This window comes from Leptopilina boulardi, unplaced genomic scaffold (assembly GCF_019393585.1).
Source record: "Leptopilina boulardi isolate dan_hultmark-lab unplaced genomic scaffold, ZJU_Lbou_2.1 LbouV2_333, whole genome shotgun sequence".
Lineage (NCBI taxonomy): Eukaryota > Metazoa > Arthropoda > Insecta > Hymenoptera > Figitidae > Leptopilina > Leptopilina boulardi.
This window is the reverse complement of record NW_026137900.1, coordinates 189,725-207,817: the sequence shown is the minus strand read 5'-3', so window position 1 is coordinate 207,817 and position 18,093 is coordinate 189,725. Positions and strand designations below refer to the sequence as shown.

The following is an 18,093-nucleotide window of genomic DNA, read 5'->3' as shown; positions in this document are numbered from 1 at the left end:
TTATAAATATTTTAAAAAATCGATTCTCTCATTCCAGGTGGCAGACGTTGTACAAAATGTGCAAAATGTTCTAAAAAGTGAACTCAGCAAACCAACAACAGTGATGACATCAGTGCCAACAATTCCCGGCCATGCGACAGACGAATGGAGCAGTATTTTGCCATCAATTTTGGCTGGAGATATGGAAACACAATCGTTAGCCATTCCCGATTCTGAAATAATAGAAATGAAAAATAATTCACCTATTTTGGAAATGGAAACAAAACCCCAACCAACAAGTGATTCAAAATTAAAACCCAACATTACTTCTACGACCTCCACGAAAAAACCTATCAAAGAACCTGAAAATCCTCCAATAGTGATGATTCACAAGCCAATTATTGAAAATCATTTCAAAAAACCCATAATAGTTGACAGCCATCCTCATGATTCTATTCCTGTCGCCACTTATTTTGAACAAATCAGTACCACGAAACCTGATAAAAATCCAGAAAAATTGTCCCCAAAACCTTTGAGGCCAAATGATGATTCACCATCCAAGTTTTCTGTTGAAAAACCAACGAAACCTTTAAATGTTCCTCAAGGAACGATCAAAAAACCCTCATACAATCCTTCTACTTCTGAAAAACCAATTCCATCAAAAACTACTCCAGTTCCATTGAAGACAACACCTTTGAAGACGAATCCTATTCAAAAAACAACTCAAGCTCCTTTGAGAACAACTCCTTCAAAAACAACCAAAAGACCATACTACACCTTCCGACCAGAATATCCACCAGTTTCCTATTCCGAAATTCCAATGATCCCCGTTCACGTAATCACGGCTGATCAAATAATGACATCAACTCCTCTTTATCAAAAAGACACGGCTCCGGTATTTCAAGTGTTAAACACAATTTCCGCCGACACTGCATCTAATTCTACAAAGATTATCGAAGATCTAGGCAAATTCTCGTATCCAGTCTATAAGCCTGATAAAACAACAGAGAAGCCAACTAGCGAGAGACCAAAAACAACACTACCAGAGATCATTATTTCCGAAACGAGTCTTTATACAAAACTCCCTGAATTAGTAACCGTTCCGGCAAAAACTGAAGTTCCGATATTAAGCGTTATTTCGGAAACTCACACAACTTCTGTAAAAATTCCAGGATTCCCGGAAATACCCGTGACATTGGAAAAAGTTGACAGCACTGTTAAACCGGAAATAAAGACCACAATTGCCATGAAAGTCGATACCAATCAGAAACTTGATAAACCCCTTGTTGATGATCATGTAATTGATTCCATAATTAATCCGTTAGTAAAACCTACAGCCAAGCCTTTAGGTGACGATTCTTCTGATTCTGAAGTTGATAAAGCTTCAACTATGTACGATGCTACAACACTGCTCTTTGACTCTGAATCAACAATCAATTTTGAACCTAAAACAACAACTCCGATGTTCGAGACCAAGGCAACAACAACACCAAAGTACGAATCTAAAACAACAAAGTACGAATTTAAAACAACACCAAAGTACGAATCTAAAACAACAACAAAGTACGAATCTAAAACAACACCAAAGGACGAATCTAAAACAACACCAAAGTACGAATCTGAAACAACATCAAAATACGAATCTAAAACAACACCAAAATACGAATCTACAACAACTCCAAAGTTTGCGTCTAAAGCAACAACTGAAAAATACGAATCTTTACAAACGACTCAAGCATTAGACTCCAAAGCACCAGTCACTGATGATATTACCGAAACAACGGATGCAGATTTTACGGCCACCAGTCCTTTGAATAAATACTTCGAAACGACAGAATACATCTCCGAAGTGACAGCCCTGAAGGAAACTCAATTCCAAAGGATTCCAAATTTGTCTGATGAGGTAATCTCTCCTGAGACGTCAGCTATTGAGAAGATCATTGAGACCCTGCACAATCCAGCGGAGAGCAAATTTGGAACCTCTACGATTATTGACATTAATGCAGAAGATCAGGAATTAGAATTTTCCACAACCTTCCGAATTCTTGGAGAAGATTCAACAACTAACGCTTATACCTTCAATCCATCAACAATCGATATTGACAACACTGAGACAGTCAGCACCAAGATTAAATCCTCGACTATACCTACTGTTGATCAATCTCTGGAAATGACAACCAAACCCTATGAACCACTACCAACTGAATTGGCTGATTCATTATCAAGCATGATCTCTCAAATTTCGGAAGCTGTGCCTTCTTTGGTTTCGCAAAATTCCTTATTGACCGAAGAGCCTCTGAAGGATGATTTCGATAATAATGACACTTATCAGCAAAATACGGAATCATCAAGAGTCACTCAGGATTTGCTTGGTTTTGAGACGACATTCTATAAGCATGCCAATGTCGACATTGGTGCAACTGTTCGGATGGAAGACAGCACTGAGAATCTGAAAGATTTGGATTCAACTTCGAGGCCCGAGTCGGAAATTTCGAAAACTGACGAATCAGTCAAAGAATCTTCAACAATTTTATCTTCCGAATCTCCTATTTCTTCTCCTATGAATTCAGTTACTATTTCTTCTTCAACTTCAGGAATGCCTTTCTCAGTATTAACTTCTTCAGCTACATCTTCATTATCTTCAGCATCTTCTCCAGCAATATTTTCAGTATCTTCTTCATCATCCTCTTCAACAGCTTCTTCATCAGCAACTTTTGCAACAGAAGCTTCGGCAACATCTCTTTCTACAGCAGATACTACAGAAAAATTGAAAACTTCATCACTCATGGAACAACCAAATAAACCAATGGGATCAGAGAATGACCAAATTCCACAGAGTGATGAATCTCATAAAGTGTCTTCAGTTGATACAACTGAGAAGCCAATTATCCGTGTGGATGTTACGGAAGCTGGAAGCACAATACCACCAGCTGATGTTGAAAATAATGGAATTACTGAATCATCTGTTATTAGAATACACATGGCTGATGCAGTTTCCATGATCAACAATCTATTGGAAACGGCACCTCCTCAAACAACGGCCTCCTACGTTCCACTCACTTTACCAGAAAATGAAAATAGCTCACCTAATCTCATTGGTAGTGGTCTTGTTGCTGGATTCCTTCCCAAAAACGAGACTAAATTTGTTCCAGTTAAACTTCAAAATGAAGCATCAACTGACGTTCCTTTAATTCAAATTAAAGAAACGGAAAATAAGATTACTGAAGATGTCAAAAACACAACAGACAAAATCCAAAACTCTGACAGCAAAACAAAAGACTCTGAAGATAAAACTAAAGATACTGAAGGTAAAATTAAAAGCACAGAAAGTGGAACAAAAAATAATGAAGGTAAAATAGAAAACACTGAAGATAATAAAGATAAAATCAAATTGTCCGAAGAAAAGATTAAAGATCAAATTAAAGATTCCGAAGAGAAGATCGAAGTTTCTACAAAAGTAGAGGAAAAAATAAAAACAACTGAACAAGTGGAAAAGGTTCAAAATACTGAAGAAATAAAGAAAGAAGAAACTACCAAAAATACAGAATCAATAAAGGAGGAAAAAATCAAAACCGCTGAACAAGTAAAAGACAAAATCAACACCGAAGAAATAAAGAAGGAAGATAAAATCAAAAATTCCGAAGAATTAAAAAAGAAAGATGAAAACAAGAATACCGAAGAAATAAAGAAGGAAGATAAAATTAAAAATTCAGAGACAATAAAGAAGAAAGATGAAAATAATAAAGTCGAAGAAAAAGAAGATAAAATAAAAAATACCGAAGAAATAAAGAAGAAATATGACAACAAGAATACAGAAGATATGAAGAAGGCGGATAAAACCAAGAATAACGAAGAAATGAAGAAGGAAGATAACACCAAAAATTCTGGGGAAATAAAGAAGCAAGAGAAAATCAAGATTGAAGAAGTGGATAAAGATCAAAGGATCAATAACTCCGATCAAAATAAAAAAGTTACTAATGAAGCTAAAATTCCGTCCATTAATGACAAGATTTCATCATTGACAGCTGAAAAAGAAATTAATTCTAACGAATCCAAAACAAAAGTAGAATTTAAAACGGAAACTCCATCAGAAACGAATTTGTTAACGACAATTTACGATAAATTTGAAGTTACCACTAAAAAAATGAACGAAAATACAACTCCAAATTCTGTAAATAAAATCGACACACCCATTTCCTTATTACAGACTCAAACTGAAGACAAGTTGAAGACAACAATAACATCTCCTCTAAAGAAAAATGCAACAAAAACTCCATTAAAATCAGATCAAATTCCAATTATTCAGAAAGAAAGTCCCACCAAATTGGAGAATATCACAAATATTGTTATCAATACAACTCCTAAATCATTTACAAAAATTTCAACAACAACAGCAACTAAATCAAATACAAAAATAGGTACAACGACAATTAAATCAAATATTGAAAATACAGTTACAACGCCAAAATCAACTTCTATTGAACCTTCGAAGCTAGTTTCGCAAAGTGTTAACAAAACCAGAAAACCCGAAATTCCTGTAGTTCGAATAGACATAAGTCCAGAAACAAATCAAATGCCATCTAAACTTCCAATGAATGATCCAATCTTCATGATTCATCCTGAACCAGTTGAGAAAATTTCAAAACCAATTAATTCATCATTTACACAGGAGTCTGAAGCTAACGTAAAAGTAACTCTGATCAATGCTGATCAACAATTTGCCAATGACAATAAATTAAAGAGAGTCGATGCAACAACCGCTGCCAGTGTTGTCGATCAGACAAAGAAAATTGGCGAAAGTCAAGAATTACGAATTCGAGTCAATGATACAGCAGTCCTAGTTTCTAAAATACCATCTCCAATGATCCCAATAAATGAGACAAAAACTAAGCAATCGTCAACTGAAGAAAAAAATGTCGAAGCTTCTCAAAATTCTACAATCCCGGCTCAAATATTGCAAAATGATACAAAAATGGTGATTGTCAACACCACTCAATCGGAAAAGGTTCACGAAGAAATGATTCCAATTGGATTTACCGTAAAACCAATTTCCAATCACAAGGAAATCATTGATCAAAGTATGGAAGATGCCTACAATAAACTTGGTGAGTTTACAAAACCGATAGGTTCATCAAAGAAGAATGTCACCACTTTTGCAACGAGACCGCAAACATCGGGAAATAAAGTGACGAAACCTGTGAGACCATTAGAAGGATCATTGAGACCAGGTTCATTTAAACCTCCAATTGGATCTAGTACGACGAAACCATTGGAATCCTATTCAGAGCCATCAGGATCGGTGCAATTTTCAACTTCAAGACCTTCGGCAGCAGGAGCTGTGCAATCCAGACCCAGTGGATTAAGACCATCATCAGGATCTCATTTTTCAAGACCATCGGAAGCAGCAGGAGCTAGTGGTTTCCGTCCATCATCAGGAGCTTCTTCTTCTTCTTCTTCTTCAAGACCAGGAGATACACTAGGACTTAGTGGATTAAGACCATCATCAGGGGCTTCTTCTTCAAAACCAGCAGATTCATTCAGTCCAGTGACATCAAGACCTAGTGGTTTAAGCCCATCATCAGGTTCTTCTTCTTCTTCAAAACCATCAGATACATATGGTCCAGTGACATCAAGACCTAATGGAATTAGACCATCATCAGGATCTTCATCTTCAAGACCAGCAGATACTGGTCCAATGACATCCAGACCTAGTGGATTAAGCCCAGCATCAGGTTCTTCTTCTTCAAAGCCAGCAAATGTATCTGTACCCAGTGGATTTAGACCACCATCAGGATCAGTACAAACGCAAGCAAAACCCAATTTTCCAACAAAGGTCAGGCCAAATTTACACGAGCCATTGTCTCCAAAACCAACAGACACAACAAAAATCAAGAAACCCGATGAGAATTTAACGGATGATAAATGGGCGCTTATTCCCCAACCAAATACATCAAAGCTTACTAAACCAACACCTCCGAAACATGTCACCAAACCACAAGTTCAACAACCACAAGTTGCATTGGACAGTTCACAGAGTGCAATTGGCCTCGATGCAAGTATAAGAAATCTAGAACCCGATGTGATTTATTTTTCGAATTTATGCAATGAATTGGCATTTAGTTTTTGGAGTGCAGCCAACAAGGGATTGAGTACAACACGTTCATTGGTATTATCACCATTTGGAATGACAAGTTTATTGGCGATGGTCTTTTTGGGTGCTCGTGGTCCAACATCAAATGAAATGAATGATGTTCTCAAATTGGACGATGTTGCAACATTTAATCCTCATTTGGTATTTCAAAATATCACCGACACTGTGAGTCTATCGAGAAAACAGGGAATCGCTAACGCTGCCTTTGTTCGTGAATTGTTTGCCGATAAATCAAAAGTTGGTAAATTAATGCCATTCTATAAGAAGCAGGCACATACATTTTATGAGGGAATCGCTGAGGAGGTGAATTTTGCAGCAATTAATGATATTGTTAAACGTCGAACAAATCTTTTAATTAAAAAACAAACGGACAATAGAATTAAAGATTTTGTTCGTACAAATACTGTGAGTTTGCGACCACCATTGGCGGCATTATCAGCAAATGTTTTTCAAACTGAATGCAGTGGTGCAAGTTCAGATGGACGCGATGGTGAATTATATTTTTCAGTTTCGCCTGCCATTAGACAACGACAATTGGTGCGTGTGCCAGCGACACTATGGAAATCGGGTGTACTAGCTGGTTATGAGCCAAGTTTAGATGCAACTGCAATTGCATTGGGTGGAATTGAAAAATTGGTATCGACAATATTTGTGATACCTGGCCAACAGGGTCACATGGCACCGGGTGATAATTTGGATAATCTTGAAATACGTCTGATGAGAGGTGCACAATATGATGGTGCTTGGGAGAAATTGCTCAAAGTTCTTATTCCACGTTCATCATTGGAACTTCAAGTACCTAAATTTAGTCATCGTTCAATTGTCAATGCAACTGCTGCACTAAAGAGAATGGGATTGGGTGAACTTTTTTCAAAACACGCTGATCTCAAGGGTATCAATGGAATTGGTCAGGATTTACATTTTGCCGATATTCTTCAGGTGATTATATCAATTGGACTAAATTCTTTAGAAAATTCTTTTTTGAAAAATTTATTTCATCTTCCATTGATAGAAGATTATTCTTGGAACAAGAATTATTATTCTCAATAGAAAAATATGATAGAGAAGAAATCTTTGTCTATTTTTTTTTTTTTTAATTTTAAGAGATTTTAATTCGATTAAAAATATCTTTTCAGATTAATCTGTTCAGTACATGTGGTGATGAAAATATATCGATTGGCCGACATCACATGGAAACATATCCGGAACCACCGATGAGGAATTATCGAAAGATGACAAATGATGATGATGATGATGATTCATTGGATGATGAAGATTTTTATTCCGAGGAGCCATCAATCAATATTTCGAGTTTTGAGAATAATTTCTCGAGCTATGAATCTATTTCGAGGACAGCGAGAAAAGCTGAAGGCATCGAGAAACCAAAATTGAAATTAGACAGGCCTTTTCTGTATTTTGTACGACACAATCCAACTGGTTTGATTTTACATATGGGAAGATTTAATCCTAGAATTACAGAAAAAACGTAGGTTTAAAAAAAAAAAATTCAAATTTGAACTTTAGTTAAAAAAAGAAGAATCAATTTTTAAAAATGATCTTAAATTTATTTTAAAATTTTAAATCTTAGAAACGTGCTTCTAAAGCATTTCTCATTTATTTTCATTTTATGAAACTTTTAACAATTTAAAATTATTATTTTTTGAAAATTTTTCATTTTTTTTAACGTTTTAAAAATGAATTTTTATAATTTCTTCCTATTTTAGAAATTTTTATTTATTCTTTCGACACGTTTTCAGGATGTACATCACAAATGATATCATGTGATCTTCCTAATCACCTGATGATTTTAATTCTCCAAAAAAAAGTGAGATAAAAAAGTCCAATGTATCTTTAACAAAAAAAAAAAATTTTAATAATTTTTATTTATTAAAAAATAATATAACTTTTTTAAATTTTGGTTTAAAAAGAAAAAATTATAGATATTTTTTTTTGTAAAAAAAATTTTCAACTTGTATATATATATGACAAAGATTTTATTAATGGATTCTCTTTTCAAGAATAGCTTAATATTTGGACTTGTTGAAAAAACTGAAAGGAGACTAACTTTTATCTATATATACAATGTTCTTTACTTAGAAGGTATAATTTTACCCATTAACCATAAAGTATTAACAGTATCATTACAATATAGTATATATATATATATATTTACTATACGTATATTTGAGTATATATATGTGAGAAATGGGTTAAGTCTGTGTACATAAAGTGAGTGATAATTATTACATATTTTTTATTATTATATTTTTCTCCTTCAAAGGAATAATTTTTTTGAAAATTGTGTGTGAATATGAAAATTGTATGTATAAAATTGAATCTCGAATGTAAATGTAATACTCTGAATGCATCAAATGATAAAATTATTTATAAATTATTAATATCTAAATTATATATATATAATATAAAATTATTATTCGATAATTTGTTAATTAATGATTGCATTGTTAAGTGATTTAATTGTTAATCATTCATTGCATTCTTTAATTAACTATTAAATTATTAATCAATAATTAAATTAAGTAACTAATTAACTAGAATCAAAATAAATCTTGACGCTAAAAGAAAATCTTATCTTTTTATTAATATAGATTAACAATTTTTTTCAGAGATATACCACTGTCCTTTTTTATATTATAATAATATAATTTATTATCATTATTATTATAATTTTTTATTATAATTGTAATTTTTATAATAATTATAATTTTTTATTATTATTATAATTTTTATAATTATTATTTTTATTTTTATTATTATTATTATTATTACATATTAAGGTATTATTGTTCTAAGTTTAAAACGCCGTCCAGTAAATAGGTACTTAATTATAAAATTTGTGCAATATTGTGGCGTAGCTAGGATCAATATTTTTTTTTTTTTTACGAAAAAAAAAATATAGAAACTTAGTGAAAAATTGAAGATTTTAATTTATATATTAAATGTAATCGTAATATGTTTAATAGTGAGAGAATTTTAATTTAATTTCAAAACATAGACCACTGTTATTTGTTGCTTATATATAGCTTCAAATAATTTTTTATTCTTTCTACGTCACTTTTGCAAATTGATATGTATATGCTTTTCGTTATATATACAAATGTACGAAGTGATTTTGAAAATAAAGAATTTCAAATACAATAAAAATTGTTTCGATTTAAAAAAAAGAAATTTCTTCTTTTTTATTTTTTTGTAATAATTTATTTATTATTATTTAATAAATTATTATTATTATTATTATTATTATTATATTATTATTTTTTTATTTTATTTCCACTAGAGTCAAAAGCGATCATTTTAGTCCCTAGGGCTTTGCATTTTTTTTTACGTATTCTTCAATCAAATTGTTATAAAGTTTTTGTTTTCATTTTAATGTAAATTCCAAAAGTGATTCTAGATTAAAAAAGGGAGATTCAATTGACGTTGTTTTATTTAAAAGCACGTGATAGCGATTTTTAATGTTATTTAATCTTGGAGATTCTCAAATCATATAAACTTATGACGAATGCAAGTTTATAATCGCCTTTATATACGGATAAATCATTATCAAAATCAAATTAAAAAAAAAAAAAAATTGTATACAGTACTTTGCAAAATCAAATTATAATTTTTTACATTTTTCAGTATATCAATTAATCAACGAATTAGAAAATTGTTAAAATTCTTCAAAAATACATAAAAAAAATAAATAAATACAATTATAAAAATATTAGCATATATAATTTATTTTTTCTAATTTTGAAAAAAAAATTAAAATTATAATTATATATTTAATAAAATAATATTAATAATAATAATAAATAAATAAAAAAATTTTCATAATTTTATAATTATTTATAATTTGATTAATATATCATTGTTTGTTTATTATTTTTATCGTTTGTTTATTTGTTTTTATTTATTTTGCGAGCGTTAATTTTTAGGTATGTATAAAATTTGTGAAATTCATTATAAATTATATATCTATATATTTATTGAATATAATATATCGTGTCACGTATATAATGAGTAAATATCAGATAATAAAGTGCACGGGTACTTACTTGTATAATTGGAAGGGGAATATCTCTTTTATTTTATCACTTTTGTTAACTTGAACTGATCGGTGTATATGCTTCAAGTTTTGACGACCTCGAATGACTTAGTATTACTCCTTTTGATAGATTGCTTTGTTTGCTGGTTTATTTTAAATCTTTCCTCGTTCAGAAAAGCAAAAGTCGTCTATTTGTCGTGAGTGTGTGTCAATGCATCTTTTCAAAATGTGCAACAGTGCGTAATATTTGCGAAAAAGAAAAAAAAAAGAATTTTATTTTATTTTTTTCTTCTATTTAAAGGATATGTAAATCCCATTTAATAAACTTTATATTTCTTCTTTAAAAAAAAAAAAAAAAAAAAATCATCAAAATTAACGCGAGAATATTAAATATGCGAGTGTCTTCGTACACTTATCAACAGGTGAGTTTGATAAAAAAAAAAAAAAAAATTTTATATAAAAATAAAAGAAAAAACCGTGAAATTATTTAAGAAATTGAAGCAAAAGAAAAAATTTTTTAAAAAAAGTGAAAGGAGGTGAAAAAGAAAAAAAAGAAAAAAAAAAGATAAAAAGTTAAAAACTAAAGAAAAGAAAAAATAAAATTTAAAAAAATAAACAAATGACGTAAAGAATGTTTTTCCAAAAAATTACGTAATAAAAAAGGAAAGAATTTCAAAAAAAAAAAAAAAAAACAGTTTTGATTCTTTGAAAACGCTTATAAATGCAACCTCAATTTGTTTGAACAAATTTTCCTCTTATTTTTTCAGAGTATATAAAGTCAATATTTGCAAAATTTTATTTGGAAAGTTTTTTTTTTTTAAGATCAAAGAATAAATTCGATACCATAGATCATTGATTTACAGTGATTGAAGATCATAATCTTCAGCATAATAAAAATTTCAAAAAAAATGAAAAATATGTTTCACTATAGAAAAATTCAAACTAGAGCAAAATTTTGAAATAAAAATAATGCAAAAATTAATATAGAAGAAATGATATTATAGGAAAACTAAATTAAATAACAGAAAAAGAATTTACAGTTTCGAATAATATATATTATAAAAAAAAATATAACAAACACATTATTTCTGTTATCTTTTCGTAAAATTGTATTACGTCGAAGATAACATAGACCTTCTTATTCTAATACCTAAAGTTATATATAATAATATTTATACAAATATTGGAAATATTTAAAAACAATTTTGAAAATTTATTGAAAAATTTTATATTAACTGAAAAAAAAAATTTATTTGATTCAAATAATTGGTTATCAAAAATAAAAATTTACTTGAACCAAATAATTTTTATTTGAATTAAATAAAGTGTATTTGAAATAAATACCATTCAATTGACTCAAATAATAATAATTATTATTAATAAATATTTATTTTATAATAGTCAAGTAATGGAGTATTTAAATTAAATAAAGTTTTTTTTTCTATGTGGAATATAGAAAGTAAAAGAAAATAAATAAAATAAAAAATTTGAAAAAATAGAAAAAATAAATAAAATAAAAAAAACAAAATATGGATTTATTAAACTTGTCTGGCTTTGATTAACCTAATTATTATTATAACACAAATTAAATTTTATGAGTGAGGGGAAAAATGATCGTGTCACCCCTTTTATATTCGTTAGACAAACATAAATTGTATATACTTTATTTTTTAATAAGACGCGCATAAATACAAAATGTATGACTTTTATTGTCTTTGAATTCTCTCTTGTTTGTGGTTAAAGATAAGTCTTCATTATAATGATAAGATAGTTGGATGTCAAGATAAACGTAATATTGTATGCGATTATTCCTTTTTTCTTTTTTTTTGAAAAATTTTTGCGCTCGCGCAAAAAAAGAGATATATTTTCATGCATTTTCCGCGATACACGCAAAAAGTTTGAAATTTTTGTTTCGCGCAATCTTATTTTCTCTATATATAATATTGAATAAGAATTAAAAAAAAAATTTTTTTTAATTCCTTTCATCGGCAAAAATATCATTTCAATGGAATGGTTAAATAGTCATATTACATTATCGGAAAGAGATGATCAAGATTTAAAAATAGTAGGTTATTTTGCAATTACAATAAACTCTATTACTTACTTAAAAGTTACTCATAGTTTTGATTTATAGAAGTTTTAAAATTTTTTAATTACAATTTTTTTTTAATCAGTGAATTATTAAAATGTTTAATTACAATTTTTTAAAATTGGTTAATTTTATAAATTTTTAATTACAATTTTTAAAAATTTTTAATTATCCATTTTTTTTTAAATTAGTGAATTTTTAAAATTTTATAATTAAAATTTATTAAATTAGTGAATTGTTTGAATTTTTAATTATAATTTTTCAAATTTAGTGAATTATTTTGAAAACATTAATTTTTTTTAAATTAGTGTTCAGTGAAACGAAAAGTGAGAATTATAATTAATTTTAGTTAAATGTATATGGTGAACCCGTATGAATATTCAACGATTCGTTTCTTTTTCAGAAACGTTGAATTATGCGGGGAACCATTATCTTGCGACGCGATGGATGATACAGTCAACAATTTCCACGACAAAGTACGTTTCACATATATATGTATATACAATATTGAACGATTCATTAATAAATGCCTCCGTTCAAGTGTATATCTATATACATATTAGAAATTTGGATGCTTTTTTTTAGTTTCAGTAGTAATAGCCCATTATAGCCAGACAGAACATTTTTAACATTTTTATTCTTTGTATCAGTATAAAAAGTGAATTCTAGTCAGACTTTGCAAATTCTTCTAATTTTTCCATAAGTTGTAAAAAAAAAACAGTTTTCTAAATTTATCAGTAGTAAAGGTAAATTTTAGTCAGACACTATTTTTTTTTAATTCCTTGGAATTTTTCGGATAGTAAGTAGTGACGTTGCAAATTCTTCCAATTTTCCCATAAATAGTAATATAGTTTTCAAATTTATCAGTAGTAATAGTAAATTTCAGTCAGACATAATTTTTTAAATTCTTCGTAATTTTCAAATAGCAGTGGTAAAAGTAAATTTCATTCAGACATAATTTTTTTAATTCTTCGTAATTTTCGAATAGCAGTGGTAGAAGTAAATTTCAGTCAGACAGCACCTATAAAATTTCAAAAAAAAAATTCCTTCTAAGTAGTAAATATCAATTGTTTAGTCAGACGTTATAAATTCTTACCAAAGACAAATGCAGGTCAATTTCAATTTTTTTATTATTGAAAAATAAAAGAAATTTTCTAATGATTATTCTATTTGCATATTCAGTAGTAAAAGTACATTTTAGTCAGACAAAATAGTTAAATTTTTTTTTTATTCTAAATAAGAGTTTAAAGAAATTCAGACTTTCCGAATATTTTTTTTTTTTGCAAATTTTGATATATTTTATGAGGGGAAAAAATGTGGTAATTATTATGAGTATATAAAATTTGATTTTTTTTTTCATTAAAAGGACACGGACTGTACAAGTCGGTCTCTTGCCACTCTATTAGTAGCATGGGTTGGAGCAGCGATGGTAGCATCAGTATTACTACGTTGGAAATATATGTGGATTGCACTGGCAATATTAACATTACTATTTCTAATCGCCTGTGGTTATGCAGCATGCAATGCACGTCGCACTCAACACAGGATAGTATGCAGGAGTAATAGACCTGTTGTAAGAAGACATTCAGTTGAACATGTTGAAACTGTATCCAGGATAGTCGATGGAAATTATGTATGTTTCTTTTATTTTTTTAAATAAAAAATATTACAATTTTTTTTTAAAATCATAATAATATTTTTTATTACAATTATATAGTGTAAATAATTTTTTATTTTAAAATTCACCGATAATGCTCGGACACTTTTTTATTTTTTTTGGAATTAGTGAAAAAAGTTGACTTTTTTTTTTATTTGCAGTAGAAAAAATTATTTTGATCAGACAATTTTTTTTTCACAGTAGAAATATGCAGTTGTGTCATGAAATTTTTTTTTTTATCTTCAGTAGGAAAAAACTATGACAAATTCTATATTAAAAACAAAAGAAAATTATTTTCTTACTATAGAAATTTATAACAAAAACTTAAATTCTTCATTTTTTACAAATAAAAATTAAACAAAAATTAAAAATATATTAAAAAAATTTTGAATTCTAAATAAAATTTAACGATTTAAAAATTTTTTTGATTTTTTATAAAAATATATATATTTCTTGTGTGATAAAATTTCAATCTCATAAATCATTTTTCTTTGTATATTACAAATAAAAAAAAAAAGTCACACATAATTGCTGCAATTTACTGTCATTAAAAAACCTTTTTAATTTTTATACTTCAATTATATATTGCAGTCTCGCATGTCTTTATATACAATACTATTAATAATTACAACCAACTCTAATTGTATCAATCATTAAGAATTTTATTAAGGTCATTATTATTTGCTTTATACAGTTATTTCTCATATTTCAATTCTATCTATTTTTATCTCACTTTTTTAAAAAAAAAAACAATTCTCGATCATTTTTCCCATTTATTTTAGGTATTTTTAAATTAAGTAATTAATTTTTTTATTTTTAAATTTATTATTTTATTAGTTTTTAATTTATTAATTATAAAAAAAAATTATTTTTTTTCTATATTATTTGAATATAATAATGATATTTGAAAATGAATTATAATTAAATGTTTTTTTTTTTTTTTTTTTTTTTTGCGCAGGTAGTTGATCCACCGGCCTATCAAACATTTTGGATAACAGATTTACCGCCATCATATTCAGCGGTAATCAGAGGGCAACCATCAAATTCCCTGCCAAATTATCACTTGACTTCGGTCGATGAATTTGCAATTGGTCCAAGATTATCGAATCCACCACCATATACAATGGCAATTCAATCCGATACTCTGAATACTGCAAATGGACAAGCAATAAATTGTACACGTGAACAACATATAATTCAACGTTTTCCAACAAGTGTAATAAATCAACAATCAAATAATGATGAATCTTGGACATTGAACTCATCTCATCATCATCATCATATTGTGAGGACACAATCATTTTCGGAAATTCCTCAAGTTAAGAATAATAATAATAATAATAATAATGATGATGATGATGATAAGGAACCAAAGGAGAGACGACGATCACGTTCACAGGGGACACGATATTTGAATAATATTATTATTAATTGTACATTTACAAGAAGCGAGAGAAGTACAAATGACGATCAAAATAATGATCATCAAAATACTCCCACAATAGAACAAAGGGTCGATTCGAATCAAATTCATTCTACTAGCAATAATAATAATAGTACTAGTGATTCTAAGGTAAATTAAATATTTTTTATATACATTATTTTTTTTAATTGAAATTTTAATTAAATAATCAAATTAATTTTTATTTTTATTAAATATAATTATTATTTGAATTGTATTTGTTTCAAGTAGAAAAATTATTATTGGTAAATTGTTTAATTTATTAATTATTTTTAGTTTATTTAATTGAAATAAAAATTATTTGGTTAAAGTAAATATTTATTAATAATAGTCAAGTAAACGAATTATTTAAATCAAATAAAATTTTTTTCAGTGATATAATATTTTTATTCCTACTAGAGTTAAAAGCGATCATTTTAGTACCTAGGGCTTTGCATTTGTTTTATTTTCGTATTCTTCATTCAAATTTTGATAAAGTTTTTGTTTATTTTAATGTAAACTTTTATAATAAAATTATAAAGTACTCTTTTATTTTGAATTTTTTTTTTTTACTTTTACTAGTAGAAAATATTGTTTATGGTCAGACAAAATATATTTTTACTTTTAAAGTAGAAAAATTTATTTTTACACGAAAATATATTTTATCATGAAAAATATTTTTGAATAATATTAAAATATATTTATCTGTTTCAGAATTGAAGTTATACAAAAATCCAAAAATTAGTATATATCTTCTGTTAATAAAAAATATCAATATAATGCACTGCAAAATTGTACATAGAGTTAATTTTTCTTGTATAATAATTATGACATCGAATAATAATGAAAAAATTACTATTTTGCAAAAAAATTTCAATTTTTTTTTTTATAAATTCTTGTTTAATTTCACAAAAAAAAAATTTACCTTAGAAAAAATATTATCTCTGTTACACCTCTGGTTGTAAATATACTCTTTATTCTACAATTTTTATGTTATATAAATATAGACAAATAAGTATTATTATAGAAAAAATCTCTTAAAAATGAAAAGAGAAAATTGTATATTAATTGAAATGAAATCAAAATAATTATAATAATAAGGCAATTAAAATTTGATTTTTTTTAAAAAATTACATGTGTTTTTATTTATTGTCCAAAAGAAAAAATGAATAAAAGTAAAATAAATAAAAAAAAGCAAAGAAGAACATCGAAATTTAACTATTATTTGATAAAAGTCTCTAGATATATAAACGTTATTACATAAATTATATAATTTTCAAATTGGTTCAAGTTTTGGACCGCAGGCTCAAATCTCATCGATATAGATCAACTTATTTTATATTGATGTTTCAGGTTTTGACTTTCACCGCATGCCCGGAAATTATATAGTATATTTAATATTGACTTAAAATTCTGACATATGATCCACATATGATTTATGCTATATATAGTTCATAAATATTCATTTGCCGTCAATCTGAATCTTCGACAACTTTACATATTTTTTTTTTTTTTTATATAACATATGGCACTAAGAATGAATTTATAATAATAGCAAAACAGTAGAAAAAGTTTTTATATAGTCAGACAATTTTAATTTTACAAATAATAAAATCAATATATTAATTATTTTTTTATTATATTTTTCATATTTATTAATTAATTATTATATTTATTAATTAATCAAAAAAAAATTTTACAGTAAAAAAAATTGTTTACATTTTATACAATTGAAAAAATTATTAATATATTTTTTGTCATTGTTACCCCCTGCAAATGAAAGAAAAAATCATTATGAATAAAAAAAAAACCTTGAAAAATAATAAAAAAAACCTCGTTTTATTCACAATTTATTATTAATGATTTATTGACTTATAAATGTTCTAATACGTTTTAAAAATGACAATAATGTGTGAATTTTTTTTAGCAAAAATGGAATTTTCGTTGACAGACGAGATAATAAAATACCATTATTTTTTTTCTTAACAATGTGAACAAATGAATCATAAGTAATGAGAAAGTATATTATATATATTGTGTCTTAAAAAGGGACACCGACGTACTTTTAGAAAAAAAAATATGAAACTGAAGAAAAAATCATTTTCCTTATATAGAAACAATCTCCTGAAGTATATTTATAATCTCCTAACCATCGAGGCTATTCGTCAGTTAATGTCAATCTTACTATTTATTTCCTCGTAAAGTCTATTTCGTTCTTGCACTTAATTCGCAAATAACAATAATGATTTTCAATTTCAAACAGAAAAACATGTCATTTTTATTTCATTAAAATTGGCAAAAAAAAAAAAAAAAATTTTTATGTTTTAATTTGTCGACACAAAATTACTACACGAATTTTGTTTGTTTCTTATTTTAATAAGAAAAACTATTATGTAAATTATTATAATTATTATTATTATTATTACTATTATAATTTATTATTATTATAAAATTTTGGAAAAATTTATTTTAAATAAAAATTTTTAATTAATACAAAAATAAATTAAATTATATTTTAATTAATTTTTATATTCTTTTACAATAATTATATCTATTATTTAATTTTTTTTAAAATTATTGTTATTATTTAGGTTATTAAGGCAAATATTATATTAATGGTATTATTAAGTAACGAATTAGTTGTTAAATTATTTTATGAATTTTTTTTTATATGTTATAAACTTTTCTTTTGACTACTTTTATAATAGAATTTCTGTAACAATCT

At 27.1% G+C, this 18,093-nt stretch overlaps 3 protein-coding genes across 7 annotated transcripts in view; 2 read left to right on the top strand and 1 right to left on the bottom strand.

The window, feature by feature from the left end:
* LOC127285451 (serine-rich adhesin for platelets) overlaps positions 1-8,361 on the top strand; it is a 43,775-nt gene extending 35,414 nt beyond the window's left edge. For all 3 annotated transcript variants that reach the window (XM_051311474.1, XM_051311472.1, XM_051311473.1), the window contains 2 exons: positions 38-7,069; positions 7,267-8,361. In XM_051311474.1, the coding sequence (XP_051167431.1) occupies positions 38-7,069; positions 7,267-7,620 (7,386 nt within the window). In that variant the 3' untranslated portion in view covers positions 7,621-8,361. The remainder of the gene's footprint in view (positions 1-37; positions 7,070-7,266) is intronic.
* LOC127285460 (tubulin alpha-1 chain-like) overlaps positions 1-10,274 on the bottom strand; it is a 47,184-nt gene extending 36,910 nt beyond the window's left edge. Inside the window, exon 1 of the mRNA XM_051311487.1 lies at positions 10,192-10,274. The gene's annotated coding sequence lies outside the window, so the exon portion shown is untranslated. The remainder of the gene's footprint in view (positions 1-10,191) is intronic.
* A 181-nt stretch (positions 10,275-10,455) lies between these two features.
* Positions 10,456-16,498, top strand: LOC127285467 (GATA zinc finger domain-containing protein 4-like). 3 transcript variants are annotated; one of them, XM_051311496.1, is made up of 5 exons: positions 10,464-10,603; positions 12,674-12,746; positions 13,637-13,903; positions 14,886-15,500; positions 16,083-16,498. In XM_051311496.1, exons 2-5 carry the CDS (start codon positions 12,714-12,716, stop codon positions 16,086-16,088), a joined length of 921 nt encoding a protein of 306 aa, XP_051167453.1. In that variant the 5' UTR covers positions 10,464-10,603; positions 12,674-12,713; the 3' UTR covers positions 16,089-16,498. The 3 variants fall into 3 exon arrangements, with proteins under 3 accessions (XP_051167455.1, XP_051167453.1, XP_051167454.1); XM_051311497.1 differs by lacking the exon at positions 10,464-10,603 and adding an exon at positions 12,006-12,246; XM_051311498.1 differs by lacking the exon at positions 12,674-12,746 and having other exon boundaries at positions 10,456-10,603.
* Positions 16,499-18,093: the final 1,595 nt, after the last annotated feature.

Excerpts from the sequence above, each read along its gene's own strand:
- LOC127285467 (XM_051311496.1), top strand. The coding sequence starts at position 12,714 with ATGGATGATACAGTCAACAATTTCCACGACAAA. Across the intron at positions 12,747-13,636 it reads TCAACAATTTCCACGACAAA|GACACGGACTGTACAAGTCG; the intron begins GTACGTTTCACA and ends TTTCATTAAAAG. Across the intron at positions 13,904-14,885 it reads GGATAGTCGATGGAAATTAT|GTAGTTGATCCACCGGCCTA; the intron begins GTATGTTTCTTT and ends TTTTTTGCGCAG.